The sequence below is a fragment of the Trichomycterus rosablanca genome, chromosome 1 (genome assembly GCF_030014385.1).
Source record: "Trichomycterus rosablanca isolate fTriRos1 chromosome 1, fTriRos1.hap1, whole genome shotgun sequence".
NCBI lineage: Eukaryota > Metazoa > Chordata > Actinopteri > Siluriformes > Trichomycteridae > Trichomycterus > Trichomycterus rosablanca.
The window spans coordinates 17,112,975-17,135,303 of record NC_085988.1 but is presented as its reverse complement, the minus strand read 5'-3'; the positions used below and the strand labels follow the sequence as shown (position 1 = coordinate 17,135,303).

General features: G+C 40.7%; 1 protein-coding gene across 1 annotated transcript in view; it reads left to right on the top strand.

Annotated features, from left to right (window-relative positions):
- LOC134319289 (venom phosphodiesterase 1) overlaps positions 1 to 22,329 on the top strand; it is a 64,559-nt gene that overhangs the window by 13,469 nt on the left and 28,761 nt on the right. Inside the window, exons 8-13 of the mRNA XM_063000380.1 lie at positions 588 to 707; positions 2,781 to 2,890; positions 5,023 to 5,088; positions 8,366 to 8,438; positions 11,015 to 11,123; positions 19,077 to 19,199. Coding sequence (XP_062856450.1) covers positions 588 to 707; positions 2,781 to 2,890; positions 5,023 to 5,088; positions 8,366 to 8,438; positions 11,015 to 11,123; positions 19,077 to 19,199 — 601 coding nt within the window. The remainder of the gene's footprint in view (positions 1 to 587; positions 708 to 2,780; positions 2,891 to 5,022; positions 5,089 to 8,365; positions 8,439 to 11,014; positions 11,124 to 19,076; positions 19,200 to 22,329) is intronic.

The window sequence follows — 22,329 nt, the reverse complement described above, 5'->3', positions numbered from 1 at the left end:
AGTGAGATGTTTAAAAACTCCAGCAGCAGTGCTGTGTCTTATCCACTCATACACACAACATACACTAACACACCACCACCATGTCAGTTTCAATGCAGTGCTGAGAATCATCCACCACCCAAATAATACCTGCTTTGTAGTGGTTCTGTGGGGGTCCTGACCATTGAAGAACAGGGTGAAAGGGGGCTAACAAAGTATGAGAAACAGATGGACTACAGTCAGTAATTGTAGAACTACAAAGTGCTTCTATATAGTAAGTGGAGCTGATAAAATTGACAGTAAGCGTAGAAACAAGGAGGTGGTTTTAATGTTATGGCTGATTGCTGTATGTATAAGTTCAAAAACATAGTTGGATGGTTATTGATGCATTTGTCAACTTTTTAAACCTCTACCCCATACACAATGTTATGGTGCCACCAATTACATGAAATTACCCCTCTCCCCCAATCCCCGGACCAAGTGTCCTCTATTTTAAAAAAACAAAATATGGTCACCCTATTAAAAGTGAGTTTGTTCAGTTCTGTGCAGGGTTTAACACATATGAATGTGTGTGAGCTGTAATAATAAATGACTATACAATTCTGCAGGGTCTGTACACAGAGTCTCACGGTTTGGTGGATAACTACATGTACGATCCTGAATTTAATGCATCATTCTCTCTGTCCAACACTGAGAAGGACAAACCCAGATGGTACCTCGGACAACCGGTAAACATCACACACCCCTGCACACCCAGTGCTTCATGCTATTTCTGAGTCTGTTTCTGTGTTTCAGTATTACTTTTGGCTAACACTTCAGTAGTATTATCAGTTAGGCGTGTGCACATTCTAAGTCAAAAGAAGAAAATAAGTCTGGAGTCAGGCTGGAGTTTTGATAAATATTACAAGAAGCTGATAATCCCTGTTCTCAAAACTAGTCTCAAGATTTATTTAAAAAAAATTAAAACTAGTCGGTAAGACTTCCCCCCTCTTTTTGTAGTTAATTAATTTTTATTTTTATTTTTTTTTAATGAAATATTCTATATTGCCAAATATATGGCCAAAAGTATGTGGACACCCCTGAGTTTAGGGCTTTCAGTCATACCCAACTATATTAAATGCATATATTAAATCCGGCTTTGTGGCAACAATTTGGCACACTTTTTGTTGCCTATGAACACAGTTTTTAATGTACTATACATCTATATATACACTCACTGTCCATTTTATCAGCTCCACTTACCATATAGAAGCACTTTGTCATTCTACATACAATTATTGACTGTAGTTCATCTGTTTCTCTACATACCTTTTTAGCCTGCTTTCACCCTGTTCTTCAATGGTCAGGACCCCCACAGGACCATTGAAGAAGACACAGCAGCGCTGCTGGAGTTTTTTAAATAGCATGTCCACTCACTGTCCACTCTATTAGACACTCCTACCTTGTTGCTCCACCTTGTAGATGTAAAGTCTGAGACGATCGCTCATCTATTGCTGCTGTTTGAGTTGGTCATCCTCTAGACCTTCATCAGTGGTCACTGGATGCTGCCCACGGGGTGCTGTTGGCTGTATGTTTTTGGTTGGTGGATTATTCTCAGTCCAGCAGTGACAGTGAGGTGTTTACAAACTCCATCAGCGCTGCTGTGTCTTATCCACTCATACCAGCACAACACCCACTAACACACCACCACCATGTCAGTGTCACTGCAGTGCTGAGAATCATCCACCACCCAAATAATACCTGCTCAGTAGTTGTCCTGTGGGGGTCCTGACCATGGAGGAACAGCATGAAAGGGGGCTAACAAAGCATGCAGAGAAACAGATGGACTACAGTCAGTAATTGTAGAACTACAAAGTGCTTCAGTATGGTAAGTGGAGCTGATAAAATGGACAGTGAGTGGAGGAGGTGGTTTTAATGTTATGGCTGATCAGTGTATATACATTTTCTCCTGATTTAGTGCACTCAGTTTGTCTTCCGCTGCTGAGGGATACTCGATTGCATTGGAGGAGAGCACGTCGCTGTACACACCTCTTCCTACACATGCACAGCCCTCCTCTTCTCACCCCTGCATTCTGCACAGGCGCTCTTCCACCAATCAGGGTCCTTACACAGTGTATGAAGATCCCACCCCACACATAGTCCGGCCCCCACCCTACAGATACGGTGGCCATTTAGTATCTGCTGCAGGCACTGCCAATTGTGCTCGCCAGATGGCGCCCAGCCGACCGGTGGCAACACCGAGTTTCGAACTGAGGAGTTCTCGGCGTTGGTGTGCTGGCGGAATATCCCTGGGCGCCATGAACACATAGTTTGATGAGTTGAAACTGACCCGCACAGAGCCCTGAACTTGACCTCATTAAACGTCTTTAGATTTGGAGAAATGTGGTTAACAACCAACATCAGTGCCTGAGCTCACAAAAGGTCTTTTGGCTGAATGGGTACAATTTCATACAGACATACTGGAAATTTTTTAATGGAATCTGGGAAGAGAGAGCCAATGTCATGTTAATGGCCATGATTTAAAGTTGGATGTCCAACAAGCTCTTGGTCAGTTGTCCACATACTGTTGATCATATATTGTATTTGTGTATACTGTTGGTAACCAGATAATCAGGTTTTGCATCTGTATTTTTATTTAAGCTTGTATATGGCTTTTTATAGATAACGAGCAATTATATAATAGTGCGTTTGTGTGTGTGTTGGGTTAATGGTGGTGAGGGCAAACTAGAACTATTGAAAGGCTCAGCACACAGTGCATAAATAACCTAATGTGTTTTGGACACCATCTATTTCTATTTCAGATCTGGCACACAGTGATGGGTCAGGGTTTGCGAGCAGGAACCTTCTTCTGGCCAGGATCAGATGTGAAAATAAATGAAACCTATCCAAATATATATGAGAAATATAATGGGTACAGTATACATTATCATTCATTATTATCAGCCGGGTTAGAAATGATTACAATAAGAAGTTTTTAGCCAGAAGTGTTAAAGTGTACGCCACCATCATTCAAACACAATCAGAGGGAACTTTATTATAGTTTCAGACACTAATGAGTGAAATTTATGCCAAGTCGAATTAAAGTGCTTTTAATGGCTCAAAGTGGCCCAACAACTTAACTTTGACCCATTAACTATGTCAAGTAATGAAAATAATTAAGGAATACATTTACATTTTATAACTGGATGGCTGGTTGACCAGCAAGTAGTGAGGTGCTGGATTGCACCAGTGTTTTGAAAATTGCCCCGGGTTGCTTTCTGTAAGCAGTTTGGAATATTCTGGCCCCATTTTTTTGTGAGTTATCTCTGGGTTTTCTGGTTTCCTCTCACCTCACATCCTAACAATGGAATGGACTTAGTAAATTGTCCACAGGGGTTTGTGAGTAAGTAAGTAAGTAAATGAATAAATTAATAAATTAATGTATGAAGCCCTGTAGTATATGGCTGTCCTTAGCCAGTGTGTTCCTTCTGTGTTCTCATGACCCTGATCATGATGAAGTGGTTATTAAAGATAAAAGAATGAATTGATGAAATTGTTGTCGCTCGGTGCTGCTGCAGGTAACGTCAATTCCACACAGAGCACAGGGTTAAAAAATCTCACATTGGGTCATTGTCTGTGAAGAGTTTGGCATGTTCTTACACCTCTTAATTTTGTGTGAGTTTTCCGTTGGTAGTCTGATTTCCTCTCACCTCATAAAATCTTGCAGAAAAGGTATGTGAGGAAGCAAATGGATGAATGTGTGGTGCTGTGTGGTCTATGATGAGTTTGGTTCATTCTCCACATGTCCACTTGGGTCTGCTCTGGGTACTTTGGGTTTTCTTCCACCTTTCAACACATACAGAAGGTGGATTGGCTGCTCTAAACTGCCCCTAAATATAACAGAGATTAAACTGTGTATGTGGTGTCCTATGATGGATTCTAGCATCTCTAGGGTGTCTCTCCCTGATGTGTAAGTGTAATTATGAGAGACGTATCACATATTACATACTGTTATTGAAAGCCCTGATAGCTGCAGGAATGAAGGACCTGCGGTAGCGCTCCTTCTTACACAGGGGATGGAGGAGTCTGGTGTTGAAGGAGCTTGTTAGGACCCCTACAGACTCGTGTAGTGGATGTGTGGTGTTGTCCAGGATGGATGACAGCTCGGCTATCATCCTCCTTTCTCCCACCTCCTCTACAGGTTCGAGAGGACAGTTCAAGACAGAGCTCGCTATCTTGATCAGCTTGTTTAGTCTTTTCCTGTCTCTCTTCAAGATTGCACCTCCCCACCACTCCACTGCATAAAAAATGGCAGTGGTCGGCACACTCCAAAGGACCTCAGTCCCCTCAGTAGGTCGAGGCGATCTTGGCCCTTTCTATATAGAGCATCCGAGTTGCTGGACCAGTCCAGGTATTTGTACTCCTAAAACCACAGTAACCCTGATAAGGATAATTTTACTATTAATTATAAAAAAATTAAATAGCAGGTAGTGTGAAAGCCTTAAAGCTCCAAGGTCCTTTGGTCCTGGGTTCAAACTAGACCTATAATTCAATTCAATTCAACTTTATTGTCATTATACAATACAGGGTTGTACAGTATAACGAAACACTTTAGCTACTATCTGTTAAACCTTTTTTATGGTCTAACTTCTATGTCCTTGAGGTTTATATCTGGCTTCTCCAGCTTCTTCACACATTCTATTAACATCCAGATGGTGGATTAGCTGTCATGTTTCCATGTGGTGCCAAAATCACAGTGACCCTGATTAGGATAAATGTAAAATTAATGGTGGTTCAGCAAGTAGATTGGGTTCCCCCCAATAACATTGGGACATGGTTTCAAACTCCACATTCAGTCACAGTCTGTGAGAAGTACCTGGGTTATAATAAATAAATTAATAAATAAAATACAAACATGGGTTTCTGGGAAATTGTGTCATAACTGTGTTTTCATTCTCTTTATTAATGCTAAGCTCTCATGGAGTATTACATCATTTTTATGGTAGATGTTTGGATTGTGTGTGTGTGTGTGTGTGTGTGTGTGTGTGTGTGTGTGTTTTATAGATCAGTTCCATTTGAGCAGAGAGTTTTTACTGTATTGAAGTGGTTACAGTTGCCTGACGATCAACGGTAAGTCATCATTACAGTCATCCCTGTGCATTTACTACCCCATTAGTAAACGTCATAATCTTTTTATGTCATCACGTCATAGGTTAGATTAGATTTAGATCAGATAAAGCATCAATTACCCTGACGAGCAACAGTAACATAAAATGTTTTAAACATCACAACATCTTTTAAGTACTTCCAGAAAGATGTATAAAAAGAGATAAGTACAGGGATGTAATGTCAAACTAGCATTTAAGAAACCGTCCAAGTTTTTCTAAAATAGGGTTGTATTTCTGGCCTTAGGGCGGAGAAATGGTCTAATGTGCTAGCCCACCACACTCAGAACTCAGTGGTGCTATCACCTGGCCAGGCACCCTCACAAAGGCAGTAGAATTGCGACCTAGCTGTTTGATTGAGGCACGTGCACTAGCAATGGATGATCTGGAGAGCTTAGTGTGTCTCACCAAATGCAATGCAGCTTTCTGTGAGGCTACATTATAGTCAGGTGAAAACTAAGTTCTGAGTCTTAGTTTCTTGTGTTATAGATCTTGGTAGTCTTGGGGAGTTGGGAGTTTAGCCTTTTTATTAGAAAAAAATAGCTCTTGTGTGAATTGCAAAGGCATGGAAACAGAGGCCACATCTGATAAACGGCAGATCCATCCCACTCATTGAACAAGTGATAATGACACATAGGTCACTATGTACAACTCACTTGGTTGGTGACAAACTCATTACAGCTCAAACACGAAATGTGCTATTCACTCGAACACATCTCACTCTACACAATTACCCCATTTTACCCTTGTTACTGTTTCATCATTTACATTTTCAGCATTTAGCAGACGCTTTTATCCAAAGCAACTTACACAATGAGCAGAACACAATGAGCAATTGAGGGTTAAGGGCCTTGCTCAGGGACCCAACAGAGGCAACTTGGTGGTGGCGGGGCTTGAACCGGCAACCTTCTGTTTACTAGTCCAGTACCTTAACCACTGAGCTATCACTGACCGTGGGAGCACTGTATCCTACTGTGCAGCACGGGGTGACCCAAGACAACCGCTCACCACAGTATGATTGTAAATTAACTTAAATAAAAACAGTGGTAGCTCAGTAGTTAATGTACTGGAATAGTAATCAGTTGCTCAAATCGTGTCCAGTCGTAAATGTAAGCCACTTTGGATAAAAGTATCTGCTAAATGCCGCAAATGTAAATGAAATAGTATCTTATTGTAAGACTGTTTGCCTAGATAATATTGCCACATATTAACTAAACTTTGCTTGTATTGTTGGCCTTGAATGTTGGGATTATTGCTTTTAATGAACTGTACATGGATTCTCATCCGTTTACAAGACTTCAGCACATGCCATAACAAAGCATGTTACTGGGTAAGCATTTACAACAGCTCCAACATTCATCCTCTTTTATTGCTGAGCTTATTAATATGCTTAATGAGACCATGCTATGCTACAAAGCAGCAGTAATGCCTCACTGGCTGCAGCTCTGGGTAACTGTGCTATCGAGTTACATGTGTAGCACTTGCTGGAAAGTACAGTCAATCTCCAGTAAGGGGTACGTAAGTGGTTTCAGATTCGGTGTTTGCTGCATTTTCCTGTATTTCCCTCAGATATTGGAAAATCTGCTTCACCTGCTGGTCAGGTTTTTGTTTAATTAGTTTGTGGTAAAGATGCAGGTGTTAGGTGTAAGGGTTTAGTCCTTACGCAGGGAAATAAGTCCTTTGGTACTTTTGCCTCAGACAGTGGTTGGAAGTGACAGCTTGCCATCAGGATTGCCAACCTACTCCGCTCTCACCTTGCCAATGTTCCAGTACATTGATTTTTTTGCATTTAGCAGACGTTCTTATCCAGACCGATTTACAGAAGTGCTTCCATAGTAAACATTTCCCTACTCCAGTTTAAGTAGACAGTCCAGGGATACAAATCTGCTAAAATCTGTTTTTCTTTTACACTCAGTGTAAGTGTTTAATAAAGAGGTGATGAAGGTCTTTAATCGTCTTTTAAAGACAGTGAGAGACTCAGATGTTTAGGGGAAGTTCGTTCCACCACTTTGGTGCTAATACAGAAAAGAGCCTTGATGAACGTCTTCCTTGAGTTCTGGGTGGAGGATCAAGAATCAAGACAAGCGAGAGAAGTGGCTCGAAGGTTGCATGGTATAGAGCGGGGTTTCATTGTTCTTGCTTCAGTATGAAGACCTTGCTAACAATAAGGGGGAACAAATATAGGTAGGGTGTCAAACTCACTAGGGAGGAAAGAAAAAGATGCAAACAAGTAAGCATTTTGTTTAATTGTAGTCAACACCTAGGACACCTTTATTAAAACTGTAAAAAATCCCCAAAATATAAATTGGTAACATCCAGTGTTTTACCTCCATTGGTCAATAAGTAATGCACTTTATCTATCAGTGTATCTTGGCGTTCAATTGATATTTTTCTTTTAGTGCTTTTAAATACTGTTGTAGCTGTTAACTTTCTGCACCCTACTCTTCCTCAGCATCTCAACATGCAAGTGGTACCATATGCGGGCAGATGAACTAGTATCTATAACTTTGGAATATCAGGATCTTTCTGAAGATCCTGTAGTAAAACTAAGACTTCCTTAAACCTCTTTACTGCCCTTTGGGCTGTGCCATTGAGGTTCCTCCTGATACTACACCCCTGCAAAGTAAAACATATTATTTGTCCTTACCTGAAGAAGAATACTTTGTCATATATACCTATACGAATGTACAGTACAATGAAATTCTTTCACCAAGCAAGAAATAAGCTCCTGCTTGTAATTTTTTTTATTTGTCTTTTGTCTTTTTTAGTCATGCTTTAAACTTTCTAAACTGTCAACAGTTGTATCCATTCTAGCAGCTTCTTATTACATTTTGGTGTTTCTTGATTTATACCAGGATCGTTTATATAAAAATTTTTTTTAGCATACAGTGACAGTTTGTTTTTTTCCGTGACTTTGGCTATGATAAAAAACACTATTTTATATTGTAGTCAGTTTAGGCAAATTTCCTTATGAGAAATTAGGAAGATGAGCTACAAAGTTAAACAACATAACTTCCCACACCAAACAATTATGATTTAATGTATGTATATTTTTACTCTGCAAATGTAAAAAAAGTTCAGAAATCATTAAAATCCCAAGAATTCCATTAACGTCAATTAAATGTCTATAATGTATAGAATAAAATTTTATCTAAACTGTAAGAGTGAATTGTACAATATGAAAAATAATGATATAATAATAATATAATTAATAACCACCAAATTTGCCTTTTTTATTGCAGGCCAGATTTCTACACATTGTACTTGGAAGAGCCGGATAAATCAGGACACAACTACGGTCCTGTCAGTGGAGGAGTAAGTAAGACATACATGACAATCAATTGTTATTATCAATTAGATCGTTATTTCTTCTTTTTTTCTATTTAAACGTTTTCCACTCTATTTTCTCTGGCGCCATCGATCAGCCAGCAGAGGCCACAATTGCAGCAGTTATGAGAAAGCCCTGTTCAGCCATTGTCCCACCCTTTACAGACATACAGCCAATCATGTGTCTGTGTAGGCACCTGGCTGGCTGATGGCAGATCTTAGCAATGGTGGGTTAGCAGAAATGTAAAAACATTATACGCCTTAGTACATAATCAGATGTTTATAGAAAACATCAGGTCCTGTTTAATATATTGCCTAAACAGGAGTTTGTAAACATCATAAGACATCCGATTGAGTGCTGTGGTACTATAACATTACCAGCAGGTTCATGCACAAGTGCCTGTCTGTACACACGATCTTGGAGAAAACAGGATTCTGTGAACCAGCCGACCTTCTGCCATTTCTCCAATGTCCAGTTCTGAAGCCTTCCTGCATATTGTAGGTGCTTTAGATGGTGGACAGGAGTTACCATGTACATCTGGACTGGCCTGCAAATACTCAGCCCCATACACTGAAGGGTTTGACACTCTGTGTTGTGATACATTCACCTCATCATCAGTATTGAAATTACCTGGGATTTGTGGCACAGTAGCCTTTCTGTTGGCCCATACTAGACACCATGACATAGCTGTCATGTCCTCTTGGCTGGCTAACAATCTGTTGGTGGTTTGTGGCTTGTACATTCCTCAGACCACAGAGATATTTCTGGATCCTCTGAATATTTTGATAATGTTATGTACTGTAGATGGCGACATTTATGATAATGTGATATGTATAATACATTATTTGTGATCATGGGTTAAACAACCTTTGCTTACACCCTGAAAACACAATTGATCCTTTTGTTACAGTTCATTTGATACTCAATATGACAGCATCACCTCTTGCATATTCTCTTATTCACCTGTGGAAAGTCCTAAAACAGGATTTCTTATCATTATTTTACAAATTTCTGAGTTCTAGATTGCCCATTTCCCCAAATCTTTGTAATGTGTGTTAAAAGCATCAAATCAATAGATTTCTCTCAAAATCAGTATCTTTGTTGTGGTGTTTTTAGTTAAATACCTGTAAAATACCTGTAAAAACACATATTTTCTGTATCAATTTAATACTATCAACTTTTGGGGGAGTCAGACCCAGGGAATTTTTTTCTCCCTTTTAGTGCGTCCAATTGCCCGATTGCGTCATGCTTCCTCTCCACCAATGCCGATCCCTGCTCTGATTGAGGAGAACGAAACTAACCCACGCCCCCTCCGACACGGGGGCAGCATGCCGTATGCATCTTGTCACCTACACTTTGACGAGTGCAGTGCAGCTTAGCTGCGTGTACGCAGAGACACACCCTGAGAGCACTCTTTTCTCATCTCTGTGCAGGCGCCATCAATCAGCCAGCAGAGTCGTAATTGCACCAGTCATGGGAGAGAGACCCCATCCGGCCCATTAGTCCCGCCCATATCTGAACAACAGGCCAATAGTTGTTCATGTGGCCGCTCAGCCTTAGGCAGAGCAGAGATTCGATACGATGTATTTAAGATCCCAGCTCTAGTTCCAGCGTGTGTTTTTACCGCTGCGCGGTTTAAATAGAATGTGAATTTTTTGTCATATATACATATACAGATGTACAGTACAAACTAAATTCTTTCTTCGAGTATCCCAGCTTGTTTGGATGCTGGGGTCAGAGCTCAGGGTCGGCCATCGTATGGCGCCCCTGGAGCTGAGAGGGTTAAGGGCCTTGCTCAAGGGCCCAACAGTGGCTGCATGGTAGAGCTGGGATATGAACTCTCAACCTTTCAGTTGATAGCCCAAAGCTCTACCCACTAGGCTACCACTGATAAGAGGGTTGCTGGTTCAAGCCCCACCACTGCCAGGTTGCTGCTGTTGGGCTCTTGAGTAAGGCCCTTAACCCTTAATTGCTCAGACTGTATACTGTAACAGTACTGTAAGTCGCTTTGGATAAAGGCATCTGATAAATGCTGAAAATGTAAATGTAAAATTTATATAATTATCCTCAATAAGCACTTTATCCTCATGGGTCAGTGTAGCCTAGTCGGTAGAGCTTTGGGCTATTAATCTGAAGATTGTCGCCTTTGGTATGCAGCCACTGTTGGGCCCTTGAGCAAGGCCCTTAACCTTGTCTGCTCCAGGGGTGCCGTACAATGGATGTTCCTGCGCTCTGACCTCAGCTTCCAAACAAGCTGGGATTAGCGGAAAAATGTCATTGTTCTGTACAAGTGTATTTGTATATATGACAAATAAAAGTGTTTTTCTTCTTTATTGTGTCCAGATCAGAACACACAAACACAAATTCACTTACTGACCTGGGTTTAGGAGGTAAAGAAAATTTGGATACACATGAAATACCGACAGTTTTACAGTTGGTAACTGGATCTTGATACCCAAGTTCATGAACCTGTACGACATCCAAAATAAATGTTTAAAAATATTTGTAACTGTGTTATCACGTATAATGTGTCATATGTTGATATATTTCTTCTTTTATTTAGTTAATAAATGCAATCCAGGGAGTGGACAAGGTGATCGGGCAGTTGATGAACGGACTCAAACAGCTCAACCTTCACGAGTGCGTCAACATTATTGTCGTAGCTGATCACGGTGAGTTTGAAAGTTTCTATTTAAGCGGCTAATCTTTTATCAGCAGTGTACATAAAAAGTTAGCAGTTATCAGTTAGCCACTATTTTACAACTGCAGCCAGCATGACTATACGGGGTATTTCATGTCCTATCAGCCAGCTTTTTGCTTTTCGTGCAAAGTTATTATCAAGTTATTGTAGCAACACTTTGTTTAAGTCTCTTTCTGTTTTCACCTATCTGTGCCCATGTGTTAAAAGCTAGGTTAATAAATACATGGTTGATGAGATTGATAAGGAAAAACTCGAGTGACCTGCACAGAGCTCTGACCTCATCACTACTGAACACCTTTGGGATAAACTGTACATGAATTTTGAGCTGGGCCTTCTTGTTTAACATCAGTACCTGACCTTACAAACATGCTTTTAACTAAACTGGCACATACACTATATTGCCAAAATTATTCACTCACCCATCCAAATCATTGAATTCAGGTGTTCCAATCACTTCCATGGCCACAGGTGTATAAAACCAAGCACCTAGGCATGCAGACTGCTTCTACAAACATTTGTGAAAGAATGGGTTGCTCTCAGGAGCTCAGTGAATTCCAGTGTGGTACCGTGATAGGATGCCACCTGTGCAACAAGTCCAGTCGTGAAATTTCCTCGCTACTAAATATTCCACAGTCAACTGTCAGTGGTATTATAACAAAGTGGAAGTGATTGGGAATGACAGCAACTCAGCCAAGAAGTGGTAGGCCACGTTCAATGACAGAGCGGGGTCAGCGGATGCTGAGGAGCATAGTGCTCAGAGGTCGCCAATTTTCTGCAGAGTCAATCACTACAGACCTCCAAACTTCATGTGGCCTTCAGATTAGCTAATGAGTTTCCATGGCTGAGCAGCTGCATCCAAGCCTTACATCACCAAGCACGATGCAAAGTGTTGGATGCAGTGGTATAAAGCACACCGCCACTGGACTCTAGAGCAGTGGAGATGTGTTCTCTGGAGTGACGCAATCCGATGGATGAGTCTGGGTTTGGTGGTTGCCAGGAGAACGGTACTTCTCTGACTGCATTGTGCCAAGTGTAAAGTTTGGTGGAGGGGGGATTATGGTGTGGGGTTGTTCTTCATGAGTTGGGCTCGGCCCCTTAGTTCCAGTGAAAGGAACTCTTCATGCTTCAGCATACCAAGAGATTTTGGACAATTTCCAATTTTGTGGGAGCAGTTTGGGAATGGTCACTTCTTGTTCCAACATGACTGCGCACCAGTGCACAAAGCAAGGTCCATAAAGACATGGATGAGCGAGTTTGGTGTGGAAGAACGTGACTGGCCTGCACAGAGTCCTGACCTCAACCCTGACCTTTGGGATGAATTAGAGCGGAGACTGTGAGCCAGGCCTTCTCGTCCAACATCAGTGTCTGACCTCACAAATGCGCTTCTGGAAGAATGGTCAAAAATTCCCATAAACACACTCCTAAACCTTGTGGAAAACCTTACCAGAAGAGTTGAAGCTGTTATAGCTGCAAAGGGTGGGCCGACATCATATTAAACCCTATGGATTAAGAATGGGAGTCACTCAAGTTTATATGCGTGTGAAGGCAGAATACCTTTTGGCAATATAGTGTATTTCTACAGATTCACCTTAACAAGCTCACAGTCAGGTGGCCAGATACTTTGAGCCATATTTGAGGCACCTATAGTGAGCCGCCTTGCTGCCTACTGCCTACCTGGGCAGCTGCCTAAGTAGAGAGGATTCTAATAAGACATCGACTTATAAGGCAGATTTTTAGACACACTACTTATACAGTGATTATGGCGATTATGTCGCTGCAGTTTTGCTTTTTAAGCTAACACAGTTAGCCTCAGGCCATTCAAGCCAATGGGCTGAGGCAGCACAACCCACTAGCACACCAGCTAACATCTCACTCTGTGTACCGAAAATAGTTAAATTGTCACTGACAAGACAAGATTTGCAAATAATAAATTTTTAATAATTAATTAAAAATCAATGAGAATTTATTTACATTTGAAAAGAACTCAGTTGCTCTACATTAGTCCGTCATATTTGTATTTTTTGTGAGAAAAATTGTGTCGCAGTGAATGCTGGAATTGACCTCACTGCTAAGGAAGCATCGGATGCTCCCTCGTTAATCAGTCAGAATATCGCTCAGTATAAGGTATCTCAGTAGGCAACATTTTAAGGCATCTAAAAATTTTGACAATGAGTGTGTTTGAAAACCTAGTGAGCTGCCTTGCTGTCTCACTGCCTACATAGGCAGATGCCTCAGTAGAGAGGATTCTAATAAGTTATTGACTTACAAGGCATGTTATTCGAACGCGCTACTTAGACAGAGATTCCATCAGTTTTTACTAACTAAGCTGACACAGTTAGCCTCATGCCATTCAAACCAATGGGACGGGGTGGCACAACGCGCTAGCATGTCAACTAACATCTCCCTCCGTGTACCGAAAACGGTTAAATTCACTCACAAGCCCGAATTTACAAATAAAAAAGTTTATTCAAATTAAACATCAATAATAATTTATTTATGTTTGAAAATAACATTGTTCGGTTCTCCTTACCGCCCACCATGTTTTTTTATTTTTCTGTGAGAAAAGTTGTGCCGCACTGAATGCTGGGATTGCCTTCACCGCTAAGGCAGCATCAGATGCTCACTCATTCTCGAGTCAAAATACCATTGAAATTTTAAGATACCTTACTAGTGAGCATATTAAGGCATCTAGGATTTCGAACAGCCTCCTTCTTGGGAGCGTGTGTAGGATGACGTAAATTCTGTCTATGTAGAGAGCGCACTAGGTTTTTGAACATACCCAATATGTGAAGAGTATTATTATAATTATTATTATTTTTTATCCTGCTTTCATGGTGCTGGTGTGTTAGTGTGTGTTGTGCTGGTATAAGTGGATCAGACACAGCAGCACTGCTGGAGTTTTTAAATACCGTGTCCACTCACTGTCCACTCTATTAGACACTCCTACCTAGTTGGTCCACCTTGTAGATGTAAAGTCAGAGACGATCGCTCGTCTGTTGCTGCTGTTTGAGTTGGTCCTCTTCTAGACCTTCATCGGTGGTCACAGGGCGCTGTTGGCTGGATATTTTTGGTTGATGGACTATTCTCAATCCAGCAGTGACAGTGAGGTGTTTAAAAACTCCAGCAGCGCTGCTGTGTCTGATCCACTCATACCAGCACAACACACACTAACACACCACTATCAGTGTCACTGCAGTGCTGGGAATGATCCACCACCCTGGGTCCTGACCATTGAAGAACAGGGTGAAAGCAGTCTAAAAAAGTATGTAGAGAAACAGATGGACTACAGTCAGTGATTGTAGAACTACAAAGTGCTTCTATATGGTAAGTGGAGCTGATAAAATGAACAGTGAGTGTAGAAACAAGGAGGTGGTTTTATGTCATGCCTAATTGGTGTATATGGCATTATTGGCCCAACTCATTGTGCAATATTTGTCACGTCACTTTACTATTTAATCATTTATTTACTATTCAATCTACCTTATACTGAAACTATACCTCATGCACAGTCATTACAGTTACCAGTTATCCATTTTATGTAAAGTACAAGAATTATCTGTTTGCTTTGTTTTGTACTGTACTGTTAATTATTTGTTGTATAATACTACTGGGGCTTTAATGTCCTTCGAGATCAATAAAGTGTCTATCTGTCTGTCTGTCTGTCTGTCTGTCTGTCTGTCTGTCTGTCTGTCTGTCTGTCTGTCTGTCTGTCTATCTATCTCTCTACAATCACACTGACACACATACACACACACACACATTAAAATGCACAAAAATGTAGTAAAGGTTAAAACAATAAAGAACAGTGTTAATAAAATAGGGTTGCAAAAGATTTTTACAAATTGTTCATTATAGACTGTTAGAAATCCAAGCAGATAAGTCTTACTTACTATTTGTTTAAATAGTAATAATAATTGCAATAATATGAGGTGTCTTTTTTTTCTCATGTTTTTAACTCCCTCACTTTCTTACCGCTTATCCAATCATGACTGATGACTGTCCTGGAGTTTCCCCGCTCAGCCTAATTTAATTCATTGGCCACATCCCAAAATAAAGCAATTGCAAAGACTTTCATGTGGTCATTTAGTAATGTGTAATTCATGATTCATTTAGCGCAACTGATTAGGCGAGTGGTGTGGTGGTTAACTCACTCGCTTTCTTAACCGCTTATCCAATCATGACTGATGACTGTCCTGGAGTTTCCCCGCTCAGCCTAATTTATTTCCAATCAGTGTCACGGGGGGAGGTGGTTGGGGGGCTGTAGCCTATCCCAGCCTTTCAATGGGCGCAAGGCACACAGTAACACCCTGGACGGGGTGCCAGTCCATCGCAGGGCAGACACACACACACACACACACACACACACACTCATAAACACACCCATTCACTTATAGGGCAATTCAGTGTCTCCAATTAACCTGACTGTATGTTTTTGGACTGTGGGAGGAAACCGGAGCTCCCGGAAGAAAACCCACGCAGACACGGGGAGAACATGCAAACTACGCACAGAAAGGACCCGGACTGCATTTTAAAAATCGCAAACATCACTAATAAAACTTAAAATCATCTGCTAAAAAGACAGCATCCTCTTTGAACAACAAAATGTCTGTTGAAAGGCTTTGATCAGCTGCTAATCCCATACGCAAATGTACATATATAAAATTATATATTACATTTCTGTGTGGGCAGGGGCGGCTCGTTCCTTAGGGCGATCGGGCGACGCACCACCAAAGGGCGAAAGGGAACACATTTTTCTGTCACAGCTGTGACTGCTCTGGACAGTCTGTGTTGCCTCTGAATATAGTAGTCCAATCAGCGTCGAGTTGTGTTCCGTACAGTACCGCCCCTTTTGGGGCAATTTCACTCTGACTAAAATTCGCCCCGGATTGCTTTCATAGACTCTCATGTTAAGGCTCTTTTTCTTGAACTGCAGGCGCTGCAATACATTCTGAATGGGTTCAGGGAGGGCTCGCACTTACGTGCTTGCGTCACACGTAACCTGGTGTCGCGATCTCATCACCATGACTACCATTACCTCAGTTCGGAGCAACTCCATCGTGTCATTAAGGGAAATGCCATTCAGTCGTCGTAGTAATCAGGATAAATTAGCAACTTAAGAATTAGGGCCACCCAGACCAAATTTAAACATCAAGTATCTACAAAGGGGGGAAATTACCGTAAACTAAATTACAAGTAAGTAATGTAATTTTTAAATTGTGAATTGTGATTGCACTTATTGTATCTCCCCAATTGTTTAATTGTACTTTTTTATTCATTGCACATCAGCCCCGATGCCAATCTTTATTCTGGATCTGCTGCACCTAAAATAAAATGCTATCTGATGAAGACTGAATTAAATTGTGTGAATTTGATGATTAATGGTAAAGCTGGTCTCTCTCCATGTTCAAAGTTATTTGTGAGGGAAAACTGACAGATGACTTAAGATGTTAATTATTTAAGCTTTAATTTAGCCATAGAATGGGTCACCTTGGCCACCATCGCAACAATTGCCCCCCCCTGACAGATTTGGCAGGAGCTGCCACTGTGTGTGGGATCAGTAAGATTATTGTGACTCAGGTAAAGAGGGAACTAGGAATGTCTTGGATAGACTACAAGAAGACTTTTAGCAGTGTGTCACGTTCCTGGTCCTGAGAATCTAGGATCAATCTAAGACTTTTTGTTTGTGAAAGAAAGTTTGAAAGAATGGAAGACCAGGTATGATATGTCAGAACAAGTAAAGATCAAGACCAAGCAAGTCATTTTCCAAAGGGATCCCCCTGCTGTTTTGCTTAGCACTGAAACGTGCTAAAAGGACATGTTCTTGGATATGCAGTCGACAAACAATGATCTCAAGCTGTTCATGAGATTAAAACTTAAAACTTCCAGCTGGATCACAAAACAGCCTTCCAGAGCCTGAAACACAATGACGCCCACAGGTACTTAGGTGTTGACTAACATGATGATATTCATCAGGCTATGATCAAAAGGATAGCTAAGTAATACCATCTGAGAGCGTGCCAGGTCCACAAAGTCTGACTTACAACAATGCTATCAGTGGCTGTCAACTAAATCAGACTTGTTTACTAAACATAGTACTTCCTCCTAGCAGCAGCAAAATACAAACACAAGTACCAGTAAAGACTTAACTTAAGTAAAGCAGATTTTTAAATCAACATAAGGGTGCCATGGTGGCTCAGTGGGTAGCACTGTTGCCTCACAGCAAGAAGGTCCTGGGTTTGATCCCCAGGTGGGGCGGTCCGGGTCCTTTCTGTGCGGAGTTTGCATGTTCTTCCCATGTCTGTGTGCAGTCCAAAAACATGCAAGTTGGGTGAACTGGAGATACAAAATTGACATTAAACTCGAGAACTGATGAATCTTGTGTAATGAGTAACAACATGTTCTGTCATGAATGTAACCAAAGTGTAAAACATGATGTTAAAATCCTAATAAATAAATAAATCAACATAAAACCAGAGAAGATTTAAATGCTCAAAGAAAAGCTAATGGATGAAAGGTAGTCGTTCATCTAGTGCTAGTGTAGCATGGCTGAGCAATATTGGGTTGAAAGGAGCCAGTGAAAGCCATGCCATTGCTTGAGCCATCGCAACGATATGGTCAGTCTATATTGTAACAATCCATGATAATGCTTAAAAAAAAAAAAAAAGCTGAGCAATAACAAAGATTTAGAGATCAAGAACAACAGGATAGAGGGAGCAGGGACCTGATTTTGAGCCTGTGGTGGTCATGGTCCTTAAAACCATCATGAAAGGATTCAGCAAAGAACCTGAAGGAGCCACTGGAAGCACTCTGAAAATTAGTGATAGAAAGTGCTGGAATGAAACTTATCAGCTTTGGTTTGATTAGAATGAACTCAGGTTTGATTGCTCTGTTAGTGCAGTTATTTACAGTAAGTGTGAATGAACACTTCCTTTTGAACTCTGGTGCGCACCAAATAAATGGACCAATATCGCTTGAGCAGGGGGTCTTAGTCTGTCTCAAAAATATAACAATGTATAATTTTCTTGGTTGGTCTGGACCAAGGGAACCGAACTCTAAATATAAACACAGTTCCATGGTTGGGACAAATTCTTCAACATACTCAAAATGTCATGTGCTTATCAGCTACAAGATCGTTATTAAAAGCTCGCTTTTATACCTTAAATTATAAGATAATTTAGCTATCATTCTCTGGGATATGCACTTACTTACAATACTGCACAACAAATTGGGTGACTAGCAAAAAACCCTTAGCCTAAAAATATATTATGATATAATAATCAAATGGCAAAGCACTTGGGGGATTCAGTGTTCTGATATGCCATCCCACCACCACTGAGATCTTGAGCTATTTAGTTTGAATCTCAGTTGTGCTATCAAGCTGACCTGACATGTAACAGAAAATTGGCTGTGTCAGAGAGAGCGTCTGGGTTCATTATTGCTGTACGACTTATCAATGAATAATGCACCATAATTACAATGTAAATATTATAATTTTATAATTGATTTATAATTATTTGGGACAGCGGTAGCCTAGTGAGTAGAGCTTAAATAAAATATTAAATAAAAGCTTGAGATTGAATCCCCGCTATGCCATGCACCCACTGTTGGGCCCTTGGGCAAGGCCCTTAACCCTCTCCAGGGGCGCTGTACAATGGCTGACCCTGCACTCTGACCCCGGCTTTCAGACAAGCTGGGATATGCGAAGATAGAATTACGTTTTACTGTTCACCTGTATATGTACATATGAGGGATCCATCTGATCATCAGGGATCCATTTGTGTAGGGTTTTTTCCACTTGGGTTATATTTGCCAGAAAAATCTCAGGCTTGTCTATTTTCTTTATAAAGACAGGATTTATTAGAGCTAAGTTAAAGTATCAACCACCTTCTGTCTGTCTGTCTTTTCTTTCTATCTCTTTTTTTAGGTATGGCAGAAACAAGCTGTGACAGAAAAGAAGTCCTAAAAGATTTCGTGGGTGACGTCTCACACCTCTATGTGTATGAGGGACCAGTCGGCCGGATCAGAGCGGCAAAAGCAGCAGTGACGTGTAAATATATCGTACACAAATACACACTATCTAGCACACACACACAGCCTTAAGAGCTTGTCCTCATGACCTATTAAACAGTATAGTATCATGTGTTCTACTTTCATTATCAAGGCTTCTAGCTTCAGTTCCTAAGTTACCAGTTTCAGTATCAAATGTTCAGGTTTCACTGTTACAGTTCATCACTAGTTATCAGATCCAGGAAAAAACCTTCAGATAAGCACAAAACTTTTAGTTTCGGAATTTATTAATTCATTCATTGTCTGTTTTATCACTGCTTTATCAGGGTCAGGTTCTCTGTGGGTGCAATTCTCTGGGTAAGGAGTGTGAATCACCCTGGGCTGGTTGCCACTCCATAGGGCAAACACACACACACACACGCACACATACTTTGTTTCTCCAATTTACCTTATTGAACGTCTTTGAATTGTGGGAAGAAACCCACACATAACTGACACATCAATCACCTCAATGCCCTTACTGCAGACCATAAATGGCATGAAAGATGAAGCAAGATTCTGTAACTGGGCCCAGCAGGACCTGTTACAAATGCCCATGGTTTTGGAATGGGATGTCCATCAACTTATGTCCCATGTCCTACCTACAGTTATAGACGTGTGCAGACACTTACTCATCATCTCATCCACACAGCTTTAACAGAGTACTCTTGTACTCTCCAGACATGCTGTCCTGTTAGAGATCAATTATGGTTACACAGAAAGGACTCAGATCGCTCCAGCTGGGAATTGATCCCAGGACCTTCTTGCTGTAAGGCGACAGTTCTACCCACCAAATCACTGTGCCACCCTAGTTTTGAAATTATTGTACTACTATAATTCTACTACAAGAGCTTCTAGTTTTAGAATGAAGTGTTGATGTCAGTACAGAAGAATTTAGATCTAGTTTTCTCTGTGTACCATTAAGGTCTGTCAGTGTTCAAACTAAACTTAAAGCTTACAAGAAACTTTGTTATTCAAACTGGAAGCTTTGGTCTAGAACTGGACTGCTTATGAGTAGGATTGAGTCAAGTAAATTTTATTAGTATTGCACTTTTTACAGTGGACATTGTCTCAAAGCAGCTTTACAGAAACCAGGACCTACAGACCAAAACCCCCTGTTAAGCCGAGGGTGACGGTGGCAAGGAAAAAACTCCCTTTACAGAAAGAATCCTTGAGAGGAACCAGACTCAGCAGGAACGCCCATTCTCCTTGGGTGGCCTGGAGAATAATTTGAATAGATTTACACAGATACATTTACACAGATACATGCACAAAATTAAATGAAACTAAAAGTTATAACTAGAAAAAATAATAATGTAAACAATTGGAGTGCTTTATTATTCAGTCCAGTCTGTGATAAAGTCCATAGCGAGTTCTTGACATTTTTGGTGCAAACATGTCAGGTTCTGTCAAGGCCAAGGGTGAAATTGAACCCAGGCCCCCTGAGTCGGAACCACTACACTACTAACAGACCTAATTGCAGAGACTCAATTTAAGAGAAAAACTTTTTATTAAAACGTTTTATTATCAAAAAACAAACAGGGGCAAAAGCTCATAAGATATCAAAAAACTTAAGGTTCATTATCAAAGAACAAATGGGGACAAAAGCTCAAAAGGTATCAACAAACTCACCAAGGAACATCAAAGATTCAGCAAGAACTAACATGAAAGACAAGTTTAAATACACAGGGTAATTAGTCACATGACAGACAAGTAATGAGACACAGGTGACACAAGGAGCAAACTGGCGCGGAAACAGGAACAATGACAGGCGGGGCCAAGAGCACAAGGTTAGTCAAACACAAAAGCACATGGCCAAGTAAACAAAGAGTCCAAAAATGTTCCTAGTGGCCTCTACCCCAACTCATGACAGGATCCGTTACATCTAGCAGGAACAGCATTGTTGGCACAGCAGTCTCGACTTGCAGGCTTCAACCTCGGGTGGGTAAACAGATTTACGTCAGAACCACCTCAGGATAAAACAACAGAAAATGTAGTTATGAAATCGTTAAGAGTAAAATATCAGTTCTTCTGAGAGTAGCATGAGACTCTGGCACCCCTAATTATTACAGCATAACTACAAGGGAGAGTGAGCAGGTAACACAGTCATGAAGTCGTCAAGTGTTCTAGTGTTCTATTGTGACAAATTCTACTACAAATTCTACAACAAGAGCTTCTAGTTTTAGAATGAAGGGTTCAGTACTGTAATGTCAGAAGAATTTAGATCCAGTATTAAATATGTTTTCTTTGTTTACCATTAAGGTCTGTCAGTATTCAAACTAAACTGAAAGTTAACAAGATACTTTGCTATTCAAACTGGAAGCGTTGGTCCTGGAACTGGCAATTACACTGTTTACTAGAACTGGACTGCTTATTAGTCGGAATGTACGCTGTGATTAAACACTGTGGTACTGAAGCATGGGAACTGGTGATGAGACTAGTATGTTTGATCAAAGACTTCAAAGAAAGCACGGTTCAAGAAGCTTTTAGCTAAATAATGCACATCTTTCATGGTGAACTTAATGGTGCTGCTGATGTGCTTTTAACTCTTCCAGATGTCTCATGTTTGTATAGAATTAACAAGAACTAAAAGTTCCTGTTATTACATATGCAGTGGACAAAACACCCATAGTTCAATGTGCTGACAACAAACACATAAACACATGATTACTCTTACATCACTGCACTGGTAAACAATGTAATGTTACATCATTTAGTGTTTTTAATTGGGGATTTGAGGAAGTATTAGTCATGTTGTTTGTTCCATAATTCATGCTGGCTTATCTGTTATCTGCATTTTAAGATAAGTGCAATTTTAATACCTGTGGCACTGTTGCCTCATAGCAATAAGGTCCTGGGTTGAGTTCTCAGGTGGAGTGGTCTGGATCTTTTCTGTGGAGAGTTTGCATGTTCTCCCTGGGTCTGTGTGGGTTTCCTCCGGGAGCTCTGGTTTCCTCCCACAGTCCAAAAACATGCAAGTGAGATAAATTGGAGATACAAAATTGTTCATGACTGTGTTTGACATTAAACTTGTGAACTGGTGAATCTTGTGTATGGGTGCTGTTAAGCTGCCCCATGTGTACGAGCAATGTCTTGCACCAATCAGCAATTCTCAAATTTGTGGTTTAATC